At 50.1% G+C, this 27,451-nt stretch overlaps 2 protein-coding genes across 2 annotated transcripts in view; one reads left to right on the top strand and one right to left on the bottom strand.

Moving 5' to 3' along the window:
* The window catches only part of LOC134739254 (uncharacterized), a 40,443-nt gene extending 32,611 nt beyond the window's left edge, over positions 1-7,832 (bottom strand). Inside the window, exon 1 of the mRNA XM_063662767.1 lies at positions 1,722-7,832. Within this exon, the coding sequence (XP_063518837.1) occupies positions 1,722-6,925 (5,204 nt within the window). The 5' untranslated portion in view covers positions 6,926-7,832. The remainder of the gene's footprint in view (positions 1-1,721) is intronic.
* A 2,533-nt stretch (positions 7,833-10,365) lies between these two features.
* LOC129023421 (ubl carboxyl-terminal hydrolase 18-like) lies at positions 10,366-27,085 on the top strand (the record flags this gene model as incomplete). The annotated part of the gene is made up of 10 exons (XM_054470119.2): positions 10,366-10,489; positions 10,612-10,708; positions 11,550-11,695; positions 17,026-17,105; positions 17,651-17,797; positions 19,576-19,671; positions 20,474-20,641; positions 22,883-23,014; positions 23,531-23,580; positions 26,464-27,085. Coding segments are annotated over 10 exons (1,086 nt in total), but the record flags the coding sequence as incomplete, so codon positions are not given.
* Between the last annotated feature and the right edge of the window lie 366 nt (positions 27,086-27,451).

The raw sequence follows: 27,451 nt of genomic DNA on the forward strand, positions 1-27,451 counted from the left end.
GATAGAACATGTTTTCATTATTTAAACCAATACATTCCACAGATGGAATAATAAGAAATGCTACAACCAACCTAACCGAATCCATCAGCATATCAAAAAGAGAATCCACCATGATCAAGTGGGTTTCATACCAGGGATGCAGGGATGGTTTAACATATGCAAGTCAATAAATGTGATACATCACATAAATAAAACTAAAAACAAAAATCACATGATAATCTGAATAGATGCAGAAAAAGCATTTGACAAAATCCAGCATTCTTTATGATTAAAACCATTCATCAAAATCAGCATAGAACGGACATATCTTAAGGTAATAAAAGCTATCTATGACAAACCCACAGCCAACATTTTCCTGAAAGGGGGAAAGTTGAAAGCATTCCCCCTGAGGACGCGAACAAGACAAAGATGCCCATGGTCACCACTTCTACTCAACATAGTGCTGTTCACTACAGCATTGGTTATAAGAGCAAGACTGGAAACAGAAGAAATGTGTACCCATAATGGGGTGCTTAAGTAATTTTGGGAATAGTCATAGGGTGCAGTACTTTATAGCTCTGAAACAATACAATGGATTTACATTTGAAATGTGGAATGATAACTAAGGTGCATTGCCCAGTGATATATGCAGAGGTGCAGAGGACTTTGTGTAAACACGATCACACATCAGCATGCATTCCAGGTGCATGTTTCTATTTGCACATAGATTGCAGGGATGATATGCAAACAAAAATGTTGACTTGGTGTTTGGAAGTTCAGAGTGGAAGGGAAACTTCCTTGCTAACCTTTTATGATATTTAGAGTTTCTAAATGTGAATATGTAATACATTTAGAAATCTTAGTTAATAAGAAAAGCGCGGGGACAAAGACAGGCACGCACTGAAATGGTTTCCTGGAAGACAGGGCCCAGTTGCATCTCTCAAATGGGACCAGATTGGAAGGGAAACCAGCTGCTTTGAGCAAATGAGGCCATTTCTGAATGAGCTCCCAGACTAGATGGTGCCGAGGGCCCTGGACCTGGCAGCTGGGCTGGACATCGCACGGCCCTGTATTCCAGGAAACGGCATCTCAGTGCTTGTCTGGCCATTTCTCCAAAAGAACCATCCACAGGCCATTTTTCCATTCCCCTGCTATGCACAGACGGGCCCGGGCCTGACCAGAAACTCTTCCTTAGGGTTTTCAGTCACTGCCAAAACGTGAGCGCAGCAGTGAGGATGTGATGTTAAAATGTGACTCTGGGCCAGGCAGTGGCTCGTGCTCATCAACCCAGTGCTTTTGGGAGGCTGAGTTGGGAGGATCAGTTGAGATCAACAGTTCAAGGCCAACCTGAGGAACATAGATCTCTACAAAAAAATAAAAACTAGCCAACTCTGGTGACATGCACTGGTAGTCTCAGCTACTCAGAAGGCTGAAGTGGCTTCAGCCCAGGAGTTCAAAGCTGCAGCTATGACTGTGCCACTGTATTCCAACACGAAATACAGAGTGAGACCATGTCTTGAAAAAAGGAACAAATAAACTAGGTATAGAAGAAACATACCTGAAAATGGCAGGGCTGTGTGCAGTCCGAGATGGCCTTGGCCTCAGCCTGCAGTTCACTGTTGATGCGCTGGAATGCCGCCTCCTTCTCCAGGTCCAGGTCTTCAGCAGTGACCCGGAACCCCAGCTCTAAGGGAGGTGGCAGCATCAAAGGCTCCCCTCGCCTGCGTGGCAGCAGGGGAAACTTGCGTCTACGGGGCCTAGAGGCCTGGGATCTGGGGGAGCCATTCCTGGGGGCGAGTGTCTGCCCTGGTGCTATATCTGCCGCCTTTTCACACCGGGTGTGACCCGAAGAGACAGCCTGAGGTCCGTCCTCACTCACTGTCTTTGAGGAACTGAGGGTTAGCTGGCAGTGGGATGAAGCTGGCCCCCTCTTCTGCTTTAGCCCCGGGAGACCTCCCGTAGAGCTGTAGGAACTCGAGATGGCATTTCGTGTGGTGCACGAGCTCGTCCAGGAGGTCTGGGATCTCTTGTTATATCTGACTTCTGACCTCTGGGCACCTGCTTCAGCTGCGGCTGAGGCCCAGAAATGTGAAGGGCCTCCATCCACTCCATTCAGTAGTGACCCCGACGTGGGGTTCAATGTGGAGGGGGGAGGGGCTGCTGTGGCAGCTGCAGGAGCAGAAGTGCCAGGCCTTGTTCTTCTGATGCCCGCATCCATGCTTGCAGCTGGGAAGGGGGCAGGAATCAGCGAGGTGACCTGGGCTGAGTCCCGGGAGTGGGAAGAGGTGGCAGGACAGGTATCTGAGGAGGAGAAAAGGGGGCCTGGTGGTCTGTGCTTCTTCCCAGACACAGGAGCTGTAGAGAGGACCTCTGCAGCAGAAGCTAGGGGGGCCACTGGGCCCAGGCAGTCTTGGGACTTGTGTCTCTCCTGCTGTGCATCCATACTGGGTGCTTTAGAGATGGCAGGCAGACCAGAAGCCCCTGTTGCAAGTGAGGACAAAGTGTGGGAAGGCCGTGAGGGTCTACAGTCCGAGATGGCCCTGGTCTCAGCCCGCAGTTCACTGTTGATGCGCTGGAATGCCGCCTCCTTCTCCAGGTCCAGGTCTTCGGCAGTGACCCGGAACCCCAGCTCTAAGGGAGGTGGCAGCATCAGAGGATCCCCTTGCCTGCGTGACGGCAGGGGAAGCTTGCGTTTACGGGGCCTAGAGGCCTGGGATCTGGGGGAGCCATTCCTGAGGGCCAGTGTCTGCCCTGGTGCTATATCTGCCGTCTTTTCACACTGGGTGTGACCCGAAGAGACAGCCTGAGGTCCGTCCTCACTCACTGTCTTTGAGGAACTGCAGGTCAGCTGGCAGTGGGATGAGGCTGGCCCCCACCTCCGCTTTAGCCCAGGGAGGCCTCCCGTAGAGCTGTAGGAGCTCGAGGTGGCAATTTGTTTGGGGCACGAGCTCGTCCAGGAGGTCTGGGATCTCTTGTTATATCTGACTTCTGACCTCTGGGCACCTGCTTCAGCTGTGACTGTGGCCCAGAAATGTGAAGGGCCTCCATCCACTCCATTCAGTAGTGACCCCGACGTGGGGTTCAATGTGGAGGGGGGAGGGGCTTCTGCGGCAGCTGCAGGAGCAGAAGTGCCAGGCGTTGTTCTTCTGATGTCCGCATCCATGCTTGCAGCTGGGAAGGGGGCAGGAATCAGCGAGGTGACCTGGGCTGAGTCCCGGGAGTGGGAAGAGGTGGCAGGAAGGGGATCTGAGGAGGAGAACAGGGGGCCTGGTGGTCTGTGCTTCTTCCCAGACACAGGAGCTGTAGAGGGGACCTCTGCAGCAGAAGCTAGGGGGGCCACTGGGCCCAGGCAGTCTTGGGACTTGTGTCTCTCCTGCTGTGCATCCATACTGGGTGCTTTAGAGATGGTAGGCACACCAGAAGTCCCTGTTGCAAGTGAGGACAAAGCGTGGGAAGGCCGTGAGGGTCTACAGTCCGAGATGGCTTTGGCCTCAGCCCGCAGTTCACTGTTGATGCGCTGGAATGCCGCCTCCTTCTCCAGGTCCAGGTCTTCAGCAGTGACCTGGAACCCCAGCACTAAGGGAGGTGGCAGCATCAGAGGATCCCCTTGCCTGCGTGACGGCAGGGGAAGCTTGCGTTTACGGGGCCTAGAGGCCTGGGATCTGGGGGAGCCATTCCTGAGGGCCAGTGTCTGCCCTGGTGCTATATCTGCCGTCTTTTCACACTGGGTGTGACCCGAAGAGACAGCCTGAGGTCCGTCCTCACTCACTGTCTTTGAGGAACTGCAGGTCAGCTGGCAGTGGGATGAGGCTGGCCCCCACCTCCGCTTTAGCCCAGGGAGGCCTCCCGTAGAGCTGTAGGAGCTCGAGGTGGCAATTTGTTTGGGGCACGAGCTCGTCCAGGAGGTCTGGGATCTCTTGTTATATCTGACTTCTGACCTCTGGGCACCTGCTTCAGCTGTGACTGTGGCCCAGAAATGTGAAGGGCCTCCATCCACTCCATTCAGTAGTGACCCCGACGTGGGGTTCAATGTGGAGGGGGGAGGGGCTTCTGCGGCAGCTGCAGGAGCAGAAGTGCCAGGCGTTGTTCTTCTGATGTCCGCATCCATGCTTGCAGCTGGGAAGGGGGCAGGAATCAGCGAGGTGACCTGGGCTGAGTCCCGGGAGTGGGAAGAGGTGGCAGGAAGGGGATCTGAGGAGGAGAACAGGGGGCCTGGTGGTCTGTGCTTCTTCCCAGACACAGGAGCTGTAGAGGGGACCTCTGCAGCAGAAGCTAGGGGGGCCACTGGGCCCAGGCAGTCTTGGGACTTGTGTCTCTCCTGCTGTGCATCCATACTGGGTGCTTTAGAGATGGTAGGCACACCAGAAGTCCCTGTTGCAAGTGAGGACAAAGCGTGGGAAGGCCGTGAGGGTCTACAGTCCGAGATGGCTTTGGCCTCAGCCCGCAGTTCACTGTTGATGCGCTGGAATGCCGCCTCCTTCTCCAGGTCCAGGTCTTCAGCAGTGACCTGGAACCCCAGCACTAAGGGAGGTGGCAGCATCAGAGGATCCCCTTGCCTGCGTGACGGCAGGGGAAGCTTGCGTTTACGGGGCCTAGAGGCCTGGGATCTGGGGGAGCCATTCCTGAGGGCCAGTGTCTGCCCTGGTGCTATATCTGCCGTCTTTTCACACTGGGTGTGACCCGAAGAGACAGCCTGAGGTCCGTCCTCACTCACTGTCTTTGAGGAACTGCAGGTCAGCTGGCAGTGGGATGAGGCTGGCCCCCACCTCCGCTTTAGCCCAGGGAGGCCTCCCGTAGAGCTGTAGGAGCTCGAGGTGGCAATTTGTTTGGGGCACGAGCTCGTCCAGGAGGTCTGGGATCTCTTGTTATATCTGACTTCTGACCTCTGGGCACCTGCTTCAGCTGTGACTGTGGCCCAGAAATGTGAAGGGCCTCCATCCACTCCATTCAGTAGTGACCCCGACGTGGGGTTCAATGTGGAGGGGGGAGGGGCTTCTGCGGCAGCTGCAGGAGCAGAAGTGCCAGGCGTTGTTCTTCTGATGTCCGCATCCATGCTTGCAGCTGGGAAGGGGGCAGGAATCAGCGAGGTGACCTGGGCTGAGTCCCGGGAGTGGGAAGAGGTGGCAGGAAGGGGATCTGAGGAGGAGAACAGGGGGCCTGGTGGTCTGTGCTTCTTCCCAGACACAGGAGCTGTAGAGGGGACCTCTGCAGCAGAAGCTAGGGGGGCCACTGGGCCCAGGCAGTCTTGGGACTTGTGTCTCTCCTGCTGTGCATCCATACTGGGTGCTTTAGAGATGGTAGGCACACCAGAAGTCCCTGTTGCAAGTGAGGACAAAGCGTGGGAAGGCCGTGAGGGTCTACAGTCCGAGATGGCTTTGGCCTCAGCCCGCAGTTCACTGTTGATGCGCTGGAATGCCGCCTCCTTCTCCAGGTCCAGGTCTTCAGCAGTGACCTGGAACCCCAGCACTAAGGGAGGTGGCAGCATCAGAGGATCCCCTTGCCTGCGTGACGGCAGGGGAAGCTTGCGTTTACGGGGCCTAGAGGCCTGGGATCTGGGGGAGCCATTCCTGAGGGCCAGTGTCTGCCCTGGTGCTATATCTGCCGTCTTTTCACACTGGGTGTGACCCGAAGAGACAGCCTGAGGTCCGTCCTCACTCACTGTCTTTGAGGAACTGCAGGTCAGCTGGCAGTGGGATGAGGCTGGCCCCCACCTCCGCTTTAGCCCAGGGAGGCCTCCCGTAGAGCTGTAGGAGCTCGAGGTGGCAATTTGTTTGGGGCACGAGCTCGTCCAGGAGGTCTGGGATCTCTTGTTATATCTGACTTCTGACCTCTGGGCACCTGCTTCAGCTGTGACTGTGGCCCAGAAATGTGAAGGGCCTCCATCCACTCCATTCAGTAGTGACCCCGATGTGGGGTTCAATGTGGAGGGGGGAGGGGCTTCTGCGGCAGCTGCAGGAGCAGAAGTGCCAGGCGTTGTTCTTCTGATGTCCGCATCCATGCTTGCAGCTGGGAAGGGGGCAGGAATCAGCGAGGTGACCTGGGCTGAGTCCCGGGAGTGGGAAGAGGTGGCAGGAAGGGGATCTGAGGAGGAGAACAGGGGGCCTGGTGGTCTGTGCTTCTTCCCAGACACAGGAGCTGTAGAGGGGACCTCTGCAGCAGAAGCTAGGGGGGCCACTGGGCCCAGGCAGTCTTGGGACTTGTGTCTCTCCTGCTGTGCATCCATACTGGGTGCTTTAGAGATGGTAGGCACACCAGAAGTCCCTGTTGCAAGTGAGGACAAAGCGTGGGAAGGCCGTGAGGGTCTACAGTCCGAGATGGCTTTGGCCTCAGCCCGCAGTTCACTGTTGATGCGCTGGAATGCCGCCTCCTTCTCCAGGTCCAGGTCTTCAGCAGTGACCTGGAACCCCAGCACTAAGGGAGGTGGCAGCATCAGAGGATCCCCTTGCCTGCGTGACGGCAGGGGAAGCTTGCGTTTACGGGGCCTAGAGGCCTGGGATCTGGGGGAGCCATTCCTGAGGGCCAGTGTCTGCCCTGGTGCTATATCTGCCGTCTTTTCACACTGGGTGTGACCAGAAGAGACAGCCTGAGGTCCGTCCTCACTCACTGTCTTTGAGGAACTGCGGGTCAGCTGGCAGTGGGATGAGGCTGGCCCCCACCTCCGCTTTAGCCCCAGGAGGCCTCCTGTAGAGCTGTAGGAGCTCGAGATGGAATTTAGTTCGGGGCACGAGCTCGTCCAGGAGGTCTGGGATCTCTGGTTATATCTGAATTCTGACCTCTGGGCATGGCGGTCTCTCTGCAGAGGCCCGGGCCTGGGCACAAAGGGAGAGAGGCCTCCGTTGTCCGACAGGGGCCGAAATGCAGACCGTGCATCCCTGGTGACCTCGGGGACCCTTCTCTGATCATCAGGATTCTCTTGGACTCTAGGGTCCTTGTCCTGCTCAGCCATCCCTGTCCCGCTCTCCTTGAGGGCCCTCAATACTATCTTCCCTGGCCACAAGTCTGGGGACAGCCGGGTGTTGTGGGCCCCAAAGGGGTGACTACCTGTTCCTGGGTCCCACAGAGATTCCTTGTGCTCAGTGTAGTGGCTGAGCTGGAGGATGCCCTGGAATTCGGCGCACACAGCACTGGCTTGCTGTGGTACCTGTGCAATCAAATTGAAGGCAGAATCACCGGGAAGGAACACAGGTCTTGCAGGATCACAGAAAACCTTCTTAGAGTTGTCTTGACACCACTGATGCCAAGTGTCCGGGTGCTTGTGGGATGGCCTGCCACTCAGTCCAGGGGCAGGAGAAACGGGGAGATCCCACAAGCAAAGTGAACTGGGGGATGGGCTGAACGGACTCCAGGCAACTGAGCCCTACTAGCAGGTCCTCAGCCTGGGCCCTGACAGGAATGAGGGGCACAGAGTGCCCAGGTAACCGCTCCTGGGAGGACTCGGAACCGTCGGATGCTTGAACGCTGGAGAGCTGGACTCTGAGGGTCCTCGTGGAGCTGCCAACTCGGCCAAAGGCTAAGCCAGCAGTTCCTTCTGTTGCCGGGCAACGCGCCTTTTAAACCTGAGGGAGTGGGTGTGTGTGCTCATAATGGCCCCAGTGACAGAACGACCTTAAGGGTTCCGTTGAGATGGAGTTTCGCTCTTGTCCCCCAGGCTGGAGTGCAATGGCGCGATCTCAGCACGTGCTGCGACCCGGGCACAAAGGTCACGGGAAGAACAGGTGCCCACAATGGCTACAGATCTGCCCGTGGATCACTGAAGATTCCTGCTCTCCTGCAGAGGTGGAGATTGCAGTGAGCTGAGATCGCACCATTGCACTCCTGCCGGGGCAACAAGAGCAAAACTCTGCCTCAAAATAAAAAAAAAAAGAAAAAAAAGAGGCTGGGCGTGGCGTCTTATGCCTATAATCCTAGCACTTTGGGAGGTCAGGGCAGACGGATCAGGAGATCAGGAGCTGGAGACCAGCCTGGCCAACATAGTGAAACCCTGTCTCTAGTAAAAATAGAAATTTAGTCAGACATGGTGGCACGCACCTGTAGTCCCACCTACTCGGGTGGCTGAGACAGGAGAATCACTTGAACCCAGTGGCGGGGCAGGGATTGTGACGCCACTGCACTCCAGCCTGGGCAACAGAGCCAGCCTCTGTCTTTTTTTTTTTTTTTTTTTTGAGACGGAGTCTCCCTCTGTCCCCAGGCTGGATTCCAGTGGCCTGATCTCGGCTCACCGCAAGCTCCGCCTACCGGGTTCATGCCATTCTCCTGCCTCAGCCTCTGGAGTAGCTGGGACTACAGGCGCCCACCACCACACCCGGCTAATTCTTTGTATTTTTAGTAGAGATGGGGTTTCACCGTGTTAACCAGGATGGTCTCGATCTCCTGACCTCGTGATCAGCCCGCCTCGGCCTCCCAAAGTGCTGGGATTAAAGGCGTGAGCCACCGCGCCCCGTCGAGACTCTGTCTTAAAAAGAAAGGCCGGGTGCGGTGGCACTTTGGGAGGCCGAGGCAAGTGGATCATGAGGTCAGGAGTTTAAGACCAGCCTGGCCAAAATGGTGAAACCCCGTCTCTACTAAAAATACAAAAATTAGCCGGGCGCAGTGGCAGGTGCCTGTAATCCCAGCTACTTAGGAGGCTGAGGCAGGAGAATTGCTTGAACCTGGGCGGCAGAGGTTGCAGTGAGTTGAGATCATGCCACTGCACTCCAGCCTGGGTGACAGAGTGAGACTCTGTCTCAAACAAAAAAATAAACAAAAAAAATGGGGGTAATAATAGTACCAAGCACATAGGGTTGTTGGGAGGATTAAATGGGGTCATCTGTGGGAACTGCTTTAAACCAGTGCTGGGCGTCTAGAGGCACTTAGCATTAGTTCCCGTCTTTACTGCTACCTTATTCGGGTCTGTCTGGAAGCAGTGTGCTCCTGATAGTCTGGGAGCAGAAATCTGTGCTCACCTGCAACCCCAGATTGTTATTTTCTTACTGTCGTGTCTCATAAGCCAAAGCCCTTTCCCCAAGAATCCTGAGATTAGTGGTACTTCCTCCCTCTTAAATTGCTTACCTTGTGGGGTCTGCTGAGCCTAAGGTTGGGTTGGAAAAGAGGAGGTTGGTTGGTAGGGGTCAGACAAATGTTATCTTTTGTTTTTCTCGTATTCTTGTAAGTTCCTTCTGCCTTTCAGCCTCTCAGGGTGACACTGGATTAGGCGATTCTTCCCCAAAGTTACCTTCTGATTTATTTCCTGCCTCCCTGTAGTGGGGACTGGGCAGAGTCCTCTCCACTGGAGTCCGATATAGACAAACTGGGGAGTCCCTCTTATCCCTGAGCCCCACAGATGCACATTTGGACTTAGCTCCGTGGAGAACGATTTGAATGAGAGGAAGCCATATTCTCAGTTATGCTTTCTCTAATGTTTCTTTTTCTCTCCCAACAATTGCTCATACTACTCATTTGGCAGTAAGTAATATATACTTTTGGTGACATCTCACTTTTCCTAATGGACTATATTAAAACTTTTCTTGTTATCGAACTCTTTTTTGTTGTTGTTGTTGTGAGATGGAGTTTTGCTGTGTCACCTAGGCTGGAGTGCAGTGGCACGATCTTGGCTCACTGCAACCTCTGCCTGCCAGGTTCAAGCAGTTCTCCTTCAGCCTCCCGAGTAGCTGGGATTACAGGCGTGCACCACCACACCTGGCTAATTTTTGTATTTTTAGTAAATATGAGGTTTCACCATGTAGGCCAGGCTGGTATTGAACTCCTGACCTCAGGTGGTCTTCCCGTCTCGGCCTCCCAAAATGCTGGGATTACAGGTGTGAGCCACTGTGCTTGGCCCTTGTGATAGAGCTTTTTAAAGGTTCATGTTTGATATCTTCTCTCTGATTTGTTTGCAAGCTGAGTGAACACATCGTAGTTGAGAGACTTTACAGGACTTCATGTCCTTAGTAGCTTTAAGAAAAACGTTAGATTTTTGTCAACTTTTTTTTTTTTTTTTTTGAGACAGAATTCCACTCTTGTTGCCCAGGCTGGAGTGCAGTGGCGCGATCTTGGCTCACTGCAACCTCTGCCTTCTGGGTTCAAGCAATTCTTCTGCCTCAGCCTCCCAAGGAGCTGGGATTACAGGCACCTGTCATGACACCCGGCTGATTTTTGGATTTTTTTTTTTTTTTTTTTTTTTTGAGATGGAGGCTCGCTCTGTCGCCCAGGCTGGAGTGCAGTGGTGAGATCTTGGCTCACTACAAGCTCCACCTCCCAAGTTCACACCATTCTCCTGCCTCCTGAGTAGCTGAGACTACAGGCGCCCACCACCACGCCCAGCTAATTTTTTTTGCATTTTTAGTAGAGACGGGCTTTCACTGTGTTAGCCAGGATGGTCTCGATCTCCTGACCTCGTGATCTGCCCACCTTGGCCTCCCAAAGTGCTGGGATTACAGGCGCGAGCCACCGCGCCTGGCTGATTTTTGGATTTTTTTTGTAGAGACACGGTTTTACCATGTTGGCCAGGCTGGTCTTGAACTCTCGACCTCAGGTGATCCGCCCACCTCAGCCTCCCAAAGTACTGGAATTACAGGCGTGAGCCACCATGCCCAGCCTTGTCAACTTCTTTACCTAGGCCTTGCCTTCAGCTTTTTTTTTCTCTTCCCCTTATAGGCCTGGTTGGTTTACACAACATTGGACAGACCTGCTGCCTTAACTCCTTGATTCAGGTATTTGTAATGAATGTGGACTTCGCCAGGATATTGAAGAGGTAAGACTGTTCTTCAGGCTGATAAGCGTTTGTATTATTTCTTTTTTCTTTTTTTTGAGATGGAGTCTCGCTCTGTTGCCCAGGCTGGAGTGCAGTGGTGCGATCTTGGCTCACTGCAAGCTCTGCCTTCCGGGTTCAAGCGATTCTCCTGCTTCAGCCTCCCGAGTAGCTGGGACTAGCCCGCCACCATGCCTGGCTAATTTTTTTGTATTTTTAATAGAGACGGGGTTTCACCATGTTAGCCAGGATGGTCTCGATCTCCTGACCTCGTGATCCGCCCACCTCAGCCTCCCAAAGTGCTGGGATTACAGGCGTGAGCCACTGCACCCAGCCTGTATTATTTCATTTTTAATATATTCCGTTATTCACAGTGACTTGGACTTTTTGAGACCTTCTCTCAAAAGCTGGCAGAGGAAAGACTGGCTTCTGCATATTCTGGCCTACACATTATTTCAAAAACTTCTTAGGTTGGTCTGGGGTGCGGCCCAGGTATCGGTACTTTTTTTTTTTTTTTTTTAAGATGAAGCCTCGCATGATTGCTGGGCAGGGTGCAGAGGGGCCAAGGCAGCAGTCGTGCTGATCCCCCTCTCTAGAGGGTCCCCTGTAGAGCAGATTCACTCATATGGTGCTGCTCAACCTTGACCACACATTGAAATAATCTGAGGAACTGAAAAATTCTGGTAACTGCCCGTGCCCCGCACCCCCTGACCCAGAATTCTGGTTTAATTTGTATGGGAGTGGCCTGGATATGAAGATTTGCAATTTCTCCCAAGTGATTCCAGTGTGCACCTAGCTTTGAGAACTACATGTAAGGAGGTTTCTGGCTGTTCTTGTGTGGCAGGATCACGGTGCCCAGGGGAGCTGATGAGCAGAGGAGAAGCGTCCCTTTCCAGATGCTTCTGCTGCTGGAGAAGATGCAGGACAGCCGGCAGAAAGCAGTGCGGCCCCTGGAGCTGGCCTACTGCCTGCAGAAGTACAATGTGCCCCGTAAGATACCCTCCCACTGGGCTCCTGGCTGCTGATCCAAAGGGGGTGGGAAGCTTAGAGAGAGAGTGAAGAGAGGAACTAATGGGCAGTGAAGCAACAAGAAGGAAGTTAGGTAGCCTGGACCCCTCAGATAATAGAGACATTTGCGTAAGAGGCACACATCTTTGGAGGTGCAGAATTGATATTATTTATGGACATTTACTTCCGTACCTACCCTTTTTCTGCCTCTCAGTAGAGTAAGTGAAGGCATCTCCTCCAAGCTTATTCCACCACAGTTAGGGAACTGCAGGAAAACAGAATAAAGGAATAAAAAAGAGAAAACGTGTTCTACAAAATAATTCACAAATAGGTTAGGTGTTGTTTTTTTTTAGATAGCTATATTGAGATGTGCATCACATACTGTAAAATTCATCCATTTAAAAACATACAATTCAAAGGTTTGTAGTGTATTCACAGAGTTATGCCTCCATCATCACAATCTAATTTCATAACATTTTCATCACCCCCAAAAGAAATCCCACACTTGCAGGTTTTCCCTTGTGTCTAATATATTGCTTTTCTCTTGCTGCTTTGAGAATTGTCTTTAACTTTTGAAATTGATGACGATGTGTCTTGATGTGGGTTGCTTTAGATCAGTCTTATTGGTGTCCTTTGGGCTTCCTGGATGTGGATTTCTATTTCCTTCCCTGGGTTGGGAAGTTTTCAGTCATTATAGGTATGTGTTGCTTACCAACAGAGATATGTTCTGAAAATGCATCAGAAGGTGAATTTGTCATTGTGTGGACATCATGGAGTGGACTTACACAAACTTAAATGGGACAGCCTACTACACAGCTAGGCTGCATGCTATGGCCACTATGGTAATGTGGTCTGCCATTGACTGAAATGTTGATCTCCAACTCGTGACTGTTATTTCTTTGGATAAGCTTTCTGTCTCTTCTCACTCTCCTCCTTCTGGGACTCTGATAATGCCTATTTTGGTCTGCTTGATGTCCCCTAACTCTCTTAAGATATCTTCACTCTTTTTCATTCTTTTTCATTTTTGCTCCTCTGAATGATTTCCAGTGACCTATCTTCTAGTTTGTTAATCCTTTCTTCTGCTTGATTTAGTCTGTTGAGCTTCCCTTTTGAGCTCTTATTTCAGTTATTGTATTCTTCAGCTCTATTATTTCTTTTGAACTTTTTCTGTCTCTTTGCTGAAATTCTTACTTTGTTCATGCATTGCTGTCCTAGACATGGTAAGCATCTTCATGATCATTATTTTGAATTGTCTGTAAGGTAAGTCACTTATCTTCATTTCACTGGGGGCATTTTCTGGAGATTTATCTTGTTCTTTTGCTTGGAACATATTTCTCTGTTCTTCATTGTTCTTGATTCTCTGTTATTTTCTGTACTTTAGTTAAGAAAAATACCTCTCCCAGGCCGGGCGCGGTGGCTCACGCCTGTAATCCCAGCACTTTGGGAGGCCGAGGCGGGCAGATCACGAGGTCAGGAGATGGAGACCATCCTGGCTAACATGGTGAAACCCCGTCTCTACTAAAAATACAAAAAATTAGCCGGGTGTGGTGGCGGGCGCCTGTAGTCCCAGCTACTCGGGAGGCTGAGGCGGGAGAATGGCGTGAACCCAGGAGGCGGAGCTTGCAGTGAGCCGAGATCGCACCACTGCACTCCAGCCTGGGCGACAGAGTGAGACTCCGTCTCAAAAAAAAAAAAAAAAGAAAAAAAGAAAAATACCTCTCCTAGTCTTGTCCCACTGGCCTTGTATAAGAGACGAACTTACCAATTAGCCCTGCCAGACACTTGGAGCGCCTCTTGACCCTTTGTGTTGTCCAAACTGTCATCTATGTTCTTAGCGGCCCTCAGGAGATTAGAGTGTGTCAAGTCCTGTCAGTGGCCCAGACAGGGGAAATAGAAACCAGCCCCTTGAGGTGCAGCTGGAGACGTTGGGGCATTAAATGTGTGTTCCAGTTTATTCTATCCTCAGGGAAAAGCTGGGAGCGTGAGTTTATCCGCCACTTGCTCTGCAAAATGCTGGACAGAGGATCTGTGGCAAGTGCCTGCACTTGTGTTTAAACTGCACACTCTTTCATGCATTGTTTTACTCTTTGTCACCCCCAGGGGCCTAGTGAATGCTGGCTGCTCTCTGCTTAGAGACAGACAGGTTAGTTGGAAGCTTGACGCTATCTGTCGAGCAAACCAATGGGAGCAGCTGTGGAGGTGCTCACTTGCCTGTTCAGGGTCTCAGAGGAGCAGTGGTTTCCTGGTCTGTCAGCTCCTAGATGCATGGAAACCCCAGGGCAGCAGCTGCACTGTGCAGACAAACTCCTTCTAGGGAGAAAGTGGGAGCCGGGCCTTTTTGCCTGTTCACGCTGCACTGGGCCTGGGGGGGATGTTCTTTGGTGTCTGTGCCCCTGTGGGACTCACAAATACAGAGCCTTGTCAGCTCCCAAAGCTCGGTGACTGAGGAGCTAGACCTTCATTTGAGAGGGGTAAATGTTGTGTACTCAATGTGTGAAGTTAGAGACCTGATTTATCGTAGAGCAGGGGGTGGGAGAAGGCATGGGAATTGCCCACAGGCCTGTCCTGACTCCTGGAAATCTATTGTTTACCTGCCTCATTGGCTCCAGGTGCAGGCCAGTTATTAATAGAAGCCCATCCCTCGGGCAACAGCTAGGAGAGCCCACAGACATATCCTTCCAGGGAGAAACTAGGAGCCTGGCATTTCTGCCGGTTTGCTCTGTGCTGAGCACAGGAGCACAGCTACTGGAAGTGATCACGTGCCCATTTAAAACTGCCTCTTTGCCCTCTGTGGTCGCAGAGGATTCATAACTGCTGACCCATGTCTGCTCCCAGAGCTAGGTGACCTAGCAGCCACTAGGGTTAGTGGGAACTGCAAAAGCTGGGGCTGCCTATGTGTGGTCCAAACCCTCCCCTCTCCAGGAGACAGCTGGGAGTAGGGATTCCTTCCTCACAGTAAGGTACTGTGTCTAGGGTGGGGCTTGTGGAGCGAGTGTGTCTCAGCTTTTCCAACCCATTGCGATGTGGGTATTCTCCCCATTGCCCCCAGTGCAGGCCTCTCTCAGCTAGTTTCTGGGTTTCTTTTTCAGAGGGAGTTGATCTGTGTGTAGATGAGAGTTTTACCGTGTGTCCATGGGAGAAGGGAGCACCAGGAGCCTCCTCCTCTACCATCTCGCTTATGTCACCCTCTGTGATTCTTTTTATACATAGTTGAATTTGATTCACTAATATTTTGTTGAGGAATTTTGCATTTATGTTCACAGGAGATACTGGTTTTTAGGTTTTTTTCTTACAATGTTTGTCTGGTTTTGGTGTTAGGATAATGCGTCAGAGAATGAGTTAGGAAGTGTTCTCTCTGCTTTTGTCTTCTGGAAGAGGTTGTAGGGAATTGGTATAATTTTTCCCATAAATGTTTGGTAGAACCCATCGTTCACTAGTGAACCCACCTGGGTGTAACTGAGTACTCCCATTTTCTAAGAGATCGTTTCATTAGTTTTCTTATTATTTTCTTTTCACTTTTCCTCTTCCCATCCCTCACCCCTCACTGCGGCTGGCCTTGTTTCCTGTTTCCTGTTAGCCCTTTAGAAATGCAAATATCACCTTTCGCCTACCCCTCTCCAGACATTCCCTGCTGGGCAAAAGGAAGAATCCGTAAATGGAGGTAGGCTGATGGAGGTTTGATTGAGAACAGGGCAAGTTCTTCCAGCTGATCTTTCCTGAGACTTGGCAGTAGATTTGCAGCCCAAAGCATACCCACCAGGGAACTCTCCCTGCCAGGGGGTGGCTTCGAAACTTCCACCCTCTAGGGGTTTGTCTTTCACCCACTAGGAAGGCATGGAGAAAGCATGCCCACTTGGCCACTTTTATAATTTACTTCTGCCCAGAAAGGCGCCAACTCAGCTGCTGGGAACTTGATAACTGCCCGGTAGAAAACCGCCATTGCTCACTCCCCCCACCCCCACAACACACCTTATGAAAATGCCCCTCTCTCCTCCAAAGGAGAAATGGCACATTAAAAGGCAGGATGTGTCTTGCTCCTTCCCCCAGGCTGGCTTCAGAATAAATTCACGTTTGTATATAAAACCTTTTGTATCACATTTTTTTTTTGTATCAGAGTTAGTTGAACTCTACATGCGGTGAGCAGCTCATCAGCTTTTCGGCTGCATGGGTACTGTGTTCAGCTTTCCTTCCGTCCTCAGTCTGGAGAACCTCAATCAACCTAGCTCCAGATTTATGGATTCTTTCTTTTGCCAGCTCTAATCTGCTATTGACCTCCTCTAGTACATTTTTCATTTCAGTTACTGTTCTCCTCAACTCAAGAGTTTCTGCTTGGTTCTTTTTTTATAGTTTTTTCTTTATTGATACTTTTTATTTGGTGAGGCAGCATTTTTATAGTTTCTTTTACTTCCTTGACATGGTTTTCTTTATTTCTTTGAACATATTATAACAGCTAAAGTCTTTGTTTAGTAAGGCCAACATCTAGGGCTTCTCAGTGAAAGGTTCTACTGATTGCTGTTTTCCTGTGTGTGGCCATGCTTTTCTGTTTCATCGTATGTCTTGTCTCTTTTGTTGGAAAATGAACATTTTAGATAATGTAAGGTGGCAACACTGGACATCAGAGGTCCCCACAGCAGGGTTTGTTGTTGTTGCTGTTTTATTGTTACTGGGCAGTTCGTGATTCTGTATTCGCCTTCATTGCTTTCTTGCATGTGGCCTTGTGGTCAGCCAGAGGGGAGGGATCGGAGCCCTCTCAGGTCTTACTTGGGCATGCGCCTGGCCTTCTAGATCATCAGGAATGTATCAGTGCTTTTCAAAGTCCCTGTGGACATCTCATTCCCCAGGCTGAGTGCAGTGGTGACATCACAGCTCACCGTAGCCTCAACATCCTGGGCTCAAGTGATCCTCCTGCTTCAGCCTCCCGAGTAGCTCTGACTACAGGCATGCACCACTACCCTCAACTAATTTTTTAAATTTTTTATAGAGATAGAGTCTTGCTATGTTGCCCAGGCTGGTCTCAAACTCCTGAGTTCAAGCGATCCTCTCACCTTGGCCTCCCGAAGTGTTAAGATTATAGGCATGAGCCACTACACCTGGCACTGGAGCTTAAGTTTTAAGAGGCGTTCTCAAAAATCAATAGCAAACTTACCGTTCATTTATTGATCACTTCTTCTGTAGTGCCAACTTAGCCTTGCAGTGGGGTGGAGGGCTAGGAAGAGACAAAGTGATGAGTGTTCATGTGTGTCTAAGTACCAGGGCATGAGAAACAACTCTGAAGACCTCACTAATTGGCTGTTCCTTTTCTCTGTGGCCAGTGTTTGTCCAACATGATGCTGCTCAACTGTACCTCAAACTCTGGAACCTGATGAAGGACCAGATCACTGATGTGCACTTGGTAAGAACCTAGAACAAGAGCACTCGGAAGCTTAAGATGCTGCTCATTTCCCTCATTCAGCTGTTGTTCCTGTAGTGTGCAGAGAAATAAAAGAGTTAATCCCCTGTGATCCCAGCACTTTGGGAGGCCGAGGCGGGCAGATCACGAGGTCAGGAGATCGAGACCATCCTGGCTAACACGGTGAAACCCCGTCTCTACTAAAAATACAAAAAAATTAGCTGGGCGTGGTGGTGGGCGCCTGTAGTCCCAGCTACTCGGGAGGCTGAGGCAGGAGAATGGCGTGAAGCCGGGAGGCGGAGCTTGCAGTGAGCTGAGATCTTGCCACTGCACTCCAGCCTGGGCGACAGAGCAAGACTCCATCTCAAAAAAAAAAAAAAAAAAAAAGAATCCACATAAAACACTTATCACAGTCTCATAATATTGTTACTGGTATTATTTTGCACCTTTGTGAGGAGCTTCTGTCTCTTGGCTTCACCTTCTGGCAGTTGGCCTGACCTGGCTTATGGTGGTGTTCCCATCTCACCTCTCTGCTCCCCCTCTTGCAGGTGGAGAGGCTGCAGGCCCTGTATATGATCCGGATGAAGGACTCCTTGATTTGCCTTGACTGTGCCATGGAGAGTAGCAGAAACAGCAGCATGCTCACCCTCCCACTTTCTCTTTTTGATGTGGACTCAAAGCCCCTGAAGACACTGGTAAGGGGATTCTCTTGGTATTTGCTGCCCCTGTATGTGTTAGTCCATTTTCTGTTGTTATAACTCAATATCTGAGACCAGGTAATTTATTTCTTACAGTTCTGGAGGCTGGGAAGTCAAGGTTGAGGGGCTGCTCCTGGTGAGGGCCTGCTTGCTGGTGGGGACTCTCAGAGTCCTGAGGCGAGGCAGTGCAGGGCATCACATGGCGAGGGGGCTGACCGTGCTAATGTGCCAGCTCAATTCTCTTTTCCTCTTCGTATGAAGCCACCAGTCCCACTCCCAGGATAACCCATTAACCCATTAACCCATTAATCTATGAGTGGATTAATTCATTTATGAGGGCTGTGCCCTCATGATGCAATAACTCCCCCCACCCCCACCACACCTTTTTTTTTTGGAGACAGAGTCTTCCTCTGTCGCTCAGGCTGAAGTGCAGTGGCGCAAACTCAGCTCACTGCAACCTCCGCCTCTGGTGTTAAGCGATTCTCCTGCCTCAGCCTCCCAAGTAGCTGGGATTACAGGTGCCCACCACCATGCCCAGCTAATTTCTGTATTTTTAGTAGAGATGGGGTTTCACAACGTTGGCCAGGCTGGTCTGAAACTCCTGACTTCAAGTGATCCACCTGCCTCAGCCTCCCTGGGATTACAGGCATGAGCCACCTTGCCCTCCTCAATTATCTCTCAAAGTCCCTGCCTTTCCATACAGCCACATTGGGAATTCAGTTTTAACCCGGGTTTTGGGGAGGACAAACCCTCAAAGCATCGCACCACACAGCACAGTGTGGCCAATTCCCCCTCCCCTCTTTGATCTATCTCTGGCTTCGGAAAAGTCACTTATTTTCATGGCTCTGGCCAATTTCTCCTTTGTTTCGGCAAAAATGTTTTCCCTCCTACCTCCCTTCCCTCATCCTGCTCCCTTAATAGGAGCCCCCTCCTGTTTTGTTCCTCCCGTCAGTAGGTGCCCTTTGAGATCCTGCCAGGTGGACCACACCAGGCCAGGCATTAAGGGGGATATGAGGAGAACCAGGAGAAAAGCTGAAACCCTCAGCTGCAAAGTGTGGGGAGGCTGTACCTGATACAGTTCGGGTCTGTGTCCCTGCCCGAAAATCTCCTGTTGAGTTGTAATCCCCAGTGTTGGAGGTAAAGCCTGGTAGAAGGAGATTGGATCATGCGGGAGGGTTTCTCGTGAATGGTTTGGCACCATCCCCCGTGGTACTGTCTTTGTGACAGTGAGTTCTCATGAGATCTGGTTGTTTAAAAGTGTGGAGCCGGGCTGGGTGTGGTGACTCACGCCCATAATCCCAGCACTTTGGGAGGCTGAGGTGGGCGGATCACCTGAGGTCAGGAGTTTGAGACCAGCCTGGCCAACATGGTAAAACCCTGTCTCTACTAAAAACATAAAAAATTAGCTGGGTGTGGTGGCACAGCCTATAGTCCCAGCTACTTAGGAGGCTGAGGCAGGAGAATCGCTTGACCCCGGGAGGCGGAGGTTGCGGTGAGCCGAGATCGCGCCCCTGCACTCCAGCTCCCAACTTGGTCTCTCGCACCTACTCCTCCCAGGTAAGACACCTGCTCCTGCTTGGCCTTCCGCCATGATTGGGAGCTTCCTGCTGCCATGCTTCCGGTCAGCCTGCAGAACCATGAGCCAATCAAATTTCTTTTCTTATAAATTACCCAGTCTCAGCTATTGTCTCACAGCAGTGTGAGAACAGATGAATATAGTACTCAAGGTGGGAAATACCAACGCTGCTTTTTCGCTGTTCTCTTGGGTGGGACAGGAGGACGCCCTGCATTGCTTCTTCCAGCCCAGGGAGTTATCAAGAAAAAGCAAGTGCTTCTGTGAGAACTGTGGGAAGAAGACCCATAGGAAACAGGTACTCATTCCCTAAATCCCTCGGTGCATATGGGGGATTTGTTCCAGGACCCCTGCTTTTACCAAAATACACACACACTCAAGTCACACCCAGTCGGCCCTGTGGAACCCACGTATAGGAAAAGTCAGTCCCTCATGTATGCGATTGTGCATCTGGGATACTGTATTTTTGATGAGCATTTGGTTGCAGATGTGGAACTCGTGCCTATGGGGGAGGGCAGACTGTATTTATTTACAACAATTTGTGTATAAGTGGACCCACACAGTCCAAACCCGTGCTGTTCAGGGGTCATCTGTCCTTCACTAGTCTGGGGTTGCCCCCTGTGGATTTCCTGATAGAATCATCAGAGGCCCCCGAGGACACCCGGCAGTGGGTGAGAAAGGGAATCTGGGTCTGGCTAGTATCTGGGACGCTGGGGTTCTGATATCCAGAGCCATGGATGTGGCTTCTCATGGTCGCATCACTGAGAGGGCCTGCAGGAGGGGGCCTGAGAGCAGCCAGCAGGGCGTTTCCCTCGGGGCAAGACCAGCTCCCTGGAGCAGACGCGGTGGCTCCCTGGGTCCTGGTACCTGTGCAGAGCCCCGTGCCCTTGTGCCTGTTGTGGGGGGCCACACGGTGGTCGAATAGCCAAGTTTTGCATTATTCTCAGAGGAGCTCAGCAGATTCAGTGAACAGGTGCCTTGAACTCCGTGATGTCACCCTGCTCCCCTCTTTTTGGGAAGAACACGTTGCTAGCCCTGACATTTCTCTGACTCTCTCATTCCAAGTGGACTTTATCTCCAGAGCGATTTTGTTTTTTCAGGTCTTGAAGCTGACCCATTTTCCCCAGACCCTGACAATCCACCTCATGCGATTCTCCATCAGGAATTCACAGACGAGAAAGATCTGCCACTCCCTGTACTTCCCCCAGAGCTTGGATTTCAGTCAGGTCCTTCCAACGAAGCAAGAGTCTTGTGATGCTGAGGAGCAGGTGGGATGATCCCGACCTCCTTGCCATCCTGCTTCTCCCCAGATGCCACGTCCTTTCCGTTTTCCCTTCCTTCACTCCCAGTCTGCTAGGAGCCACCTGTTCCTCAGAGACTGTCCCCAGCCTCAAAAGACTTTCTTCTTTCTGAATATTGGATTTGTGTTCATATGCCTCACAGCACTGAGGGACAGAATCCAGAATTCAGTAGGCTCCTTTGGAAGTAACGTGGAATACATAGAAATGCATAGGCAAACATGTCATTGTGGGTTCTTAGTACCAACCAAACTTTCTTCTTCAGATGGCGTGTGCCCACTTTGAGAATAATCATAAAGTAGCCAGTTGACTGGACCACATTTAATCAGAGTAAAGTTTAATTTACTTGTCCTGAGATAATAACTCATTGAGAGATTCTGAGAAAAAAAGAGACACAAGGCCAGGTGATGTGGCTCATGCCTGTGATCCCATACCTCGAAAGGCTGAGGCAGGAGGATTGCTTGAGCCCAGGAGTTCGAGACCAGCTTCGGCAACATAATGAGACCCCCGTCTCTCAAAAAAAAAAAAAAAAAAAAAGAAAAGAAAAAAATTGGCTGGGTGTGGTAGCACAAACCTTTATTCCCAGCTACTTGGGAGGCTGAGTGGGAGGATCACTTGAGCCCAGGAGTTTGAGGCTGCAGTGAGCTATGATCTATCATTGTACTCCAGCCTGGGTGACAGCGCAAGACACTGTCTCTAAAAACAAAACAAGAAAAACTAAAAAAAAAAAAAAAAAAAAAAAAAAAGACAAATATCTTTTTTCCATAGATTTGAAATGCTACATAGCAAATTTTGTATTCCCATATGTACAGGTCTATTTTTGGAGTGTCTCTTCTGTTTTATTGGTCTGTTTGGCTATTTATGCCAAATAATAATTAGAAAATTAAGGCCTGATAATACGTTACAATAGCTCCTATTATATGATTTCTTTAGCTACTTAGGCCGTATACATTTCATAGGATTCTCTTTTTCTTTCCTTCTAGTTCTTTTTATTTCTACCTGCAGATTCTGCCCGATGAAGTATATTTAAAATTGTTTTTCACTTAAAAAAGACTTTTTTGGCTGGATGCAGTGGGTCACGCCTGTAATCCCAGCTCTTTGGGGGGCCAAGAGGATTGCTGGAGTCCAGGAGTCGAGCCCAGCTGGACCACAAAGCAAGACTCAACCTTTGCAACAACAACAACAAAGACTTTGTTATGGAACATTACAAATAGATACCAAAGTGTGTAGTGAAGGAAGAGTTAGACAGTGAATCCTCGGCTATAACAGTTACCAAAACTCATGGCAGGTCTTGCTTTTCCTATAACCCACCCTCTTGTTTCACCCAACCCTGTACTGGATTTTTTTGAAGCAAATCATACTATTTCATTTATAAACACTTCATTATGTATCCCTAAAGAATAAAAGCACTCAAAAGATAATCATCTCCATCTTGCAATTCCTTAATAGCATCAAATATCTGGTCAACGTTCAGACTTCCTGACTGTTGTATAATCTATGTGTTTTGTTTGACGCTAGATCCAAACAACGCCTACACTTGCATTTGGTTAAGTTTCTTTCTTAAGTTCCTTTTAGATTTCCGCTCATTTTCTTTTCCTTGCAGTTGATTTGGTTGAATATTTTTTTCAAATGCCAGCACTGGCTGGTTGGTATCATTTAACATGTTCCTGTAACCTTTTTATTTCTTGTAAACTAATATTTAGATACAGATATTGCCCTGCATTTTGTAAAGTTCTGCACAAAGTCTGCAAATGGAAATAGGGATAATTTCAGCCTCCACTGGGGGTGACTCAGCTTTACGTGTGCCGCCCTTGCCCTCTGTCTCCCCTCCCTCTACAAAAGACTTTTTTGGCTGGGTATAGTGGCTCAGGTTAGGGTCATTCCTGAGCTTGTGGAGAAACAGAACTGTGTTCTGATGATCCCCACCCCTCCCAGGGGGAAGTTCCAATCTTGCCTTGGCTTTAGGGGCCTCTCTCGTGACCTCCTGCCTTCCATCTCTTGTGTGCTCTGCCTGTCAAGCTGCTGAGCCTTCGCAGTACAGGATCCACACTCAGGAAAGCCCCTCCTGGAGGGTGCCCACTGGCCGTGGGTCGGGACTGTTTTCTAATATTCTAAAGTCCCAGAGTCGGACCTAGGGTGGGCAGGTATAAGTGTGTGAGGCAGTCGTGTTTGTGGTGGTGGGTGAACTGTCTCGTGCCTGTTTCTTTCCAGCCTGGAGGGCAGTTTGAGCTTTTTGCTGTGATTGCGCACGTGGGAATGGCAGACTCCGGTCATTACTGTGTCTACATCCGGAATGCTGTGGATGGAAAATGGTTCTGCTTCAATGACTCCAATATTTGCTTGGTAAGAAACATCGTCCACAATTGCCTCCTGCCCTGGATTGGCCACCTCTAGCAAATGCTGGGCTCAGGGCTGCATGGGTCTCCGAGATCAAGACACACTGTGGTCCTGCTGTCTGGGTGTGAGGCCTTTGATGAGGGTTCAAGCCTTTTTCGGTCTGAAGTCCCCATGTGGTTTGCACCTCTGTAAGGGTTCAATTCACTTCCCTCCACTTCTAAGTTTTTGGTGCTCTAGGCTCATGCTCTGCAGCTTTCTGCTTTGTGGGAAATGTCTAGAGAGCAAGGAGAGTTAGAAATATGTAAGTTAGGCCTCTGGGATAAGCATGACCAAGTTTAAACACAGGGACAAGGGCGCTAAAAATACTTCATTGCACAAGACATCCTCCTGCTGTTGCTCCAGGCTCTTGGGAGTTGCTAGGGGTGGGCTTGTCTGGAGGATGAGGGGCACACCATAGCATCCTGTCCTCTGTGGGTGCTTGTGTCAGCTGGCTGCTTGACCTCATTTGTTTCTGGCTTCCAGGTGTCCTGGGAAGACATCCAGTGTACCTATGGAAATCCTAACTACCACTGGTAAGAAACGGATTTGGGTAATGGGAGTCTGATGAGCTCACATAGGGTCCTTGGAGCTGCAGGAAATGCCCGTGGATTCCCCTGTTACTAACATGCTGATGGCTGGCTCACTGTCCGCCTCATCTCCAGCACTCACCCCACCACCCCATGCTTGCCTCACACGTCACACTCCAGGAATATTAAAGTACAGGTAGCTGCCAATCAGCCGTGCCCTCCATCTCCCGTTTGCTGTGCACATGCAGTTCCCGGCCGTATTGTCCTCCTCGTTTACCATCTAGGCCAACTCCCCACTCATGTTTTCATACTCATGGCCTTTTCCTATCCTGTGAAGCCTTTGCTGATTCACCCAGATTCGTAGGGGCTTCTTGTATGGTTTTCTTTCTTTTTTTTTTTTTTTTTTTTTTTGACGGAGTCTCGCTCTGTTGCCGGGCTGGAGTGCAGTGGCACAATCTTCGCTCACTGCAACCTCCGCCTCCCAGGTTCAAGCGATTCTCCTGACTCAGCCTCCTGAGTAGCTGGGACTACAGGTGTGTGCCATCAGGCCCAGCTAATTGTTTTTTGTATTTTTAGTAGAGACAGTGTTTCGCCACGTTGGCCAGGATGGTCTCAGTCTCTTGACCTCATGATCTGCCTGCCTCAGCCTCCCAAAGTGCTGGGATTACAGGCATGAGCCACCACACCCGGCCTTCTTATATGCTTTTATTGCATTTGAGCATACCTCTTTTACAGCAAAGATCTTTTTTTTTTAATTTTATTTTTAGAGATGGAGTCTTGCTTTGTTGTCCAGGCTGGAGCACTGTGGTGTGATCATAGCTCACTGCAGCCTTGAACTCCTGGGCACAGGTGATCCTCCCACCTCAGCCTCCTGAATAGCTGGGACTACAGGCATGCACCACCATCCCTGGCATATTTTAAAAAAATGTTTGTAGAGATGAGGTCTCGCTGTGTTGCCAGGCTTGTCTCAAACTACTAGGCTCAAGCCATCCATCCATTTCAGCCTCCCAAAGTGCTTGGATTATAGGCATGAACACCGCGCCTGGCCATCACACTGTTTTTTTTTTTTTTTTTTGAGATGGATTCTTGCTCTGTCACCCAGGCTGGAGTGCAGTAGTGGGATCCCAGCTCATTGCAAGCTCCGCCTCGTGGGTTCACGCCATTCTCCTGCCTCAGCCTCCCGAGTAGCTGGGACTACAAGCGCCTGCCACCACTCCTGGCTAATTTTTTTATATTTTTAGTAGAGACGGGGTTTCACCGTGTTAACCAGGATGGTCTCGATCTCCTGACCTCGTAATCCGCCCACCTCGGCCTCCCAAAGTGCTGGGATTACAGGTGTGAGCCAATAAATATTTTTATAATCATTAACTACCGAGGAGAAGCTGGAGAGAAAAAAGGTGGATGAAGTTAAAGCAGAGAGACTTTGTAAATTTCTTGGCTGAGCTTTGAGACTGTATATCAGAGATGCTATTTGAGGTGATTTTCAGCTACAGAGATAGGCCTGGTCATTTGACAAATAACGGATTAGGTGAAGCTTGCGTTTGAAATCCTCCTCCTACTTTGCATCTTTCTCTCTCGTTTATTCTGAGCATCCATCTTAGACACCCAATCTTTGTCACTTTGTGGTTGTCATTGATTTCCCTGTTATTGAGATTAGAGATTGGCAGACTTTCTCTGTAAAGGGCTGGAGAGAAAGTACTTCAGACTTTGTGGTCTGTACAGTGTCTGTTATAACCACTTAACTCTGCCCTATAGAGCAAAAGCAGCCGTAGACAGTACATGAGCAGATGAGCATGGCTGGGGTCCAATTACATTTACTTGCAAAAAGAGGCTTGGAGACTGGGTGTGATCTCACACCTTTAATCCCAGCACTTTGGGAGGCCGAGGCAGGAGGATCACTTTAAGCCAGGAGTTCAAGACCAGCCTGGGCAACAAAGCAAGACTCCATCTCTACAAAAAATTAAAAATTATTATAGCTAGGCATGGTGGTACACACCCGTAGTCCTAGCTACTCAGGAAGCTAAAACTGAGGCAGGAGGGTCAGTTGAGCCCAGGAGCACGAGGCTGTGGTGAGCTATTATTGTGCCACTGCGCTCCAGCCTGGTGACAGAGCAAGAACCGGTCTCATCAAAAAATAAACAAAAGGCTGGGCATGGTGGCTCACGCCTGTAATCCCTGCACTTTGGGAGACTGAGGCGGGCAGATCGTGAGGTCAGGAGATTGAGACCATCCTGGCTAACACGGTGAAACCCTGTCTCTACTAAAAATACAAAAAGCTGGGCGTGGTGGTGGGCACCTGTAGTCCTAGCTACTTGGGAGGCTGAGGAGGGAGAATCGTTTGAACCTGGGAGGCAGAGGTTGCAGTGAGCCAAGATTGTGCCACTGCACTCTAGCCTGGGCTACAGGGCAAGACTCCATTTAAAACAAACAAACAAAACATAATGCATATTCTCTCTTATAAATGGGAGCTAAACATGGGGACTCATTGACTTAAAGATGGCAACAACTGGGAACTGCTGGATGGGGAGGGAGAGGAGGGGTGAAAGACTAACTGTTGGGGAGTATGCTCATATCCACATGACAAACCTGCACATGTGCTCAGCTGAATCTAAAAAGTTGAAAGTAGATTTAAAAAACCCCAAGAGGGCTGGATTTGGCTTGTGTGCCCATAGCTTGTTAACCTCCGCTTTAGATATTAACTAATAGAAACGTAGTGCTTATCTTCCCAGGCCACACCTATTTTGTTCCTCTCCGAGGTGATGGATAGATGAAGGCTTAATCCAGCTACCTGGAAGTTTGCTGACGCTTGTCCTGTCATGGATTAATGAAGCATTGTTTTCTGATGAAGATTTCATGCCGCTGTGCTGATGTGTCTTTTCTTCTCTCTAGGCAGGAAACTGCATATCTTCTGGTTTACATGAAGATGGAGTGCTAATGGGTATGCCCAAAACCTTCAGAGATTGACATGCTGTCATTTTCCATTTCCGTTCCTGGATCTACAGAGTCTTCTAAGAGATTTTGCAATGAGGAGAAGCATTGTTTTCAAACTATATAACTGAGCCTTATTTATAATTAGGGATATTATCAAAATATTTAACAATGAGGCCCCTCAGATCCTGATCAGTCAGAATGGATGCTTTCACCAGCGGACCCGGCCATGTGGCTGCTCGGTCCTGGGTGCTCGCTGCTGTGCAAGACATTAGCCCTTTAGTTATGAGCCTGTGCGAACTTCAGGGGTTCCCAGTGGGGAGAGCAGTGGCAGTGGGAGGCATCTGGGGGCCAAAGGTCAGTGGCAGGGGGTATTTCAGTATTTTACAACTGCTGTGACCAGACTTGTATACTGGCTGAATATCAGTGCTGTTTGTAATTTTTCACTTTGAGAACCAACATTAATTCCATATAAATCAAGTGTTTTGTAACTGCTATTCATTTATTCGGCAAATATTTATTGATCATCTCTTCTCCATAAGATACTGTGATAAACACAATCATGAATAAAGTTATTTTCCACAAAAGGACTTTGCCGTTTTAATGGGGGGCAGTAGGGCTTGTGCTACAGGAATTCAAGGGCAAGGGAAGTCACTTCTGTTGTGGGGACCTGGGAGGAGCCTCCAGGCTGGAAAGGGTTAAGGTGGAGGTCTCCGATAGGGGCAGCGTATGCAGTGGACTGGCCGCAAAAGGCCATGCTCAGCATTCAGACAGCATCACACACTCAGCTTTTCTCTACCAGGGAGGCGGGTGGGGAAGGATAGCGATGGGAAGTCAGGTGGAGCTCAGAATGTGGAGGGGATCCAGTGAGGCTTGGAAGTTTGCACCTGATCTGGTGGGTGGTGAGGAGCACTCAGCTGTGTTCTGCTTACACTGATCTGCTGCTGGG

Source organism: Pongo pygmaeus, chromosome 23 (genome assembly GCF_028885625.2).
Source record: "Pongo pygmaeus isolate AG05252 chromosome 23, NHGRI_mPonPyg2-v2.0_pri, whole genome shotgun sequence".
NCBI lineage: Eukaryota > Metazoa > Chordata > Mammalia > Primates > Hominidae > Pongo > Pongo pygmaeus.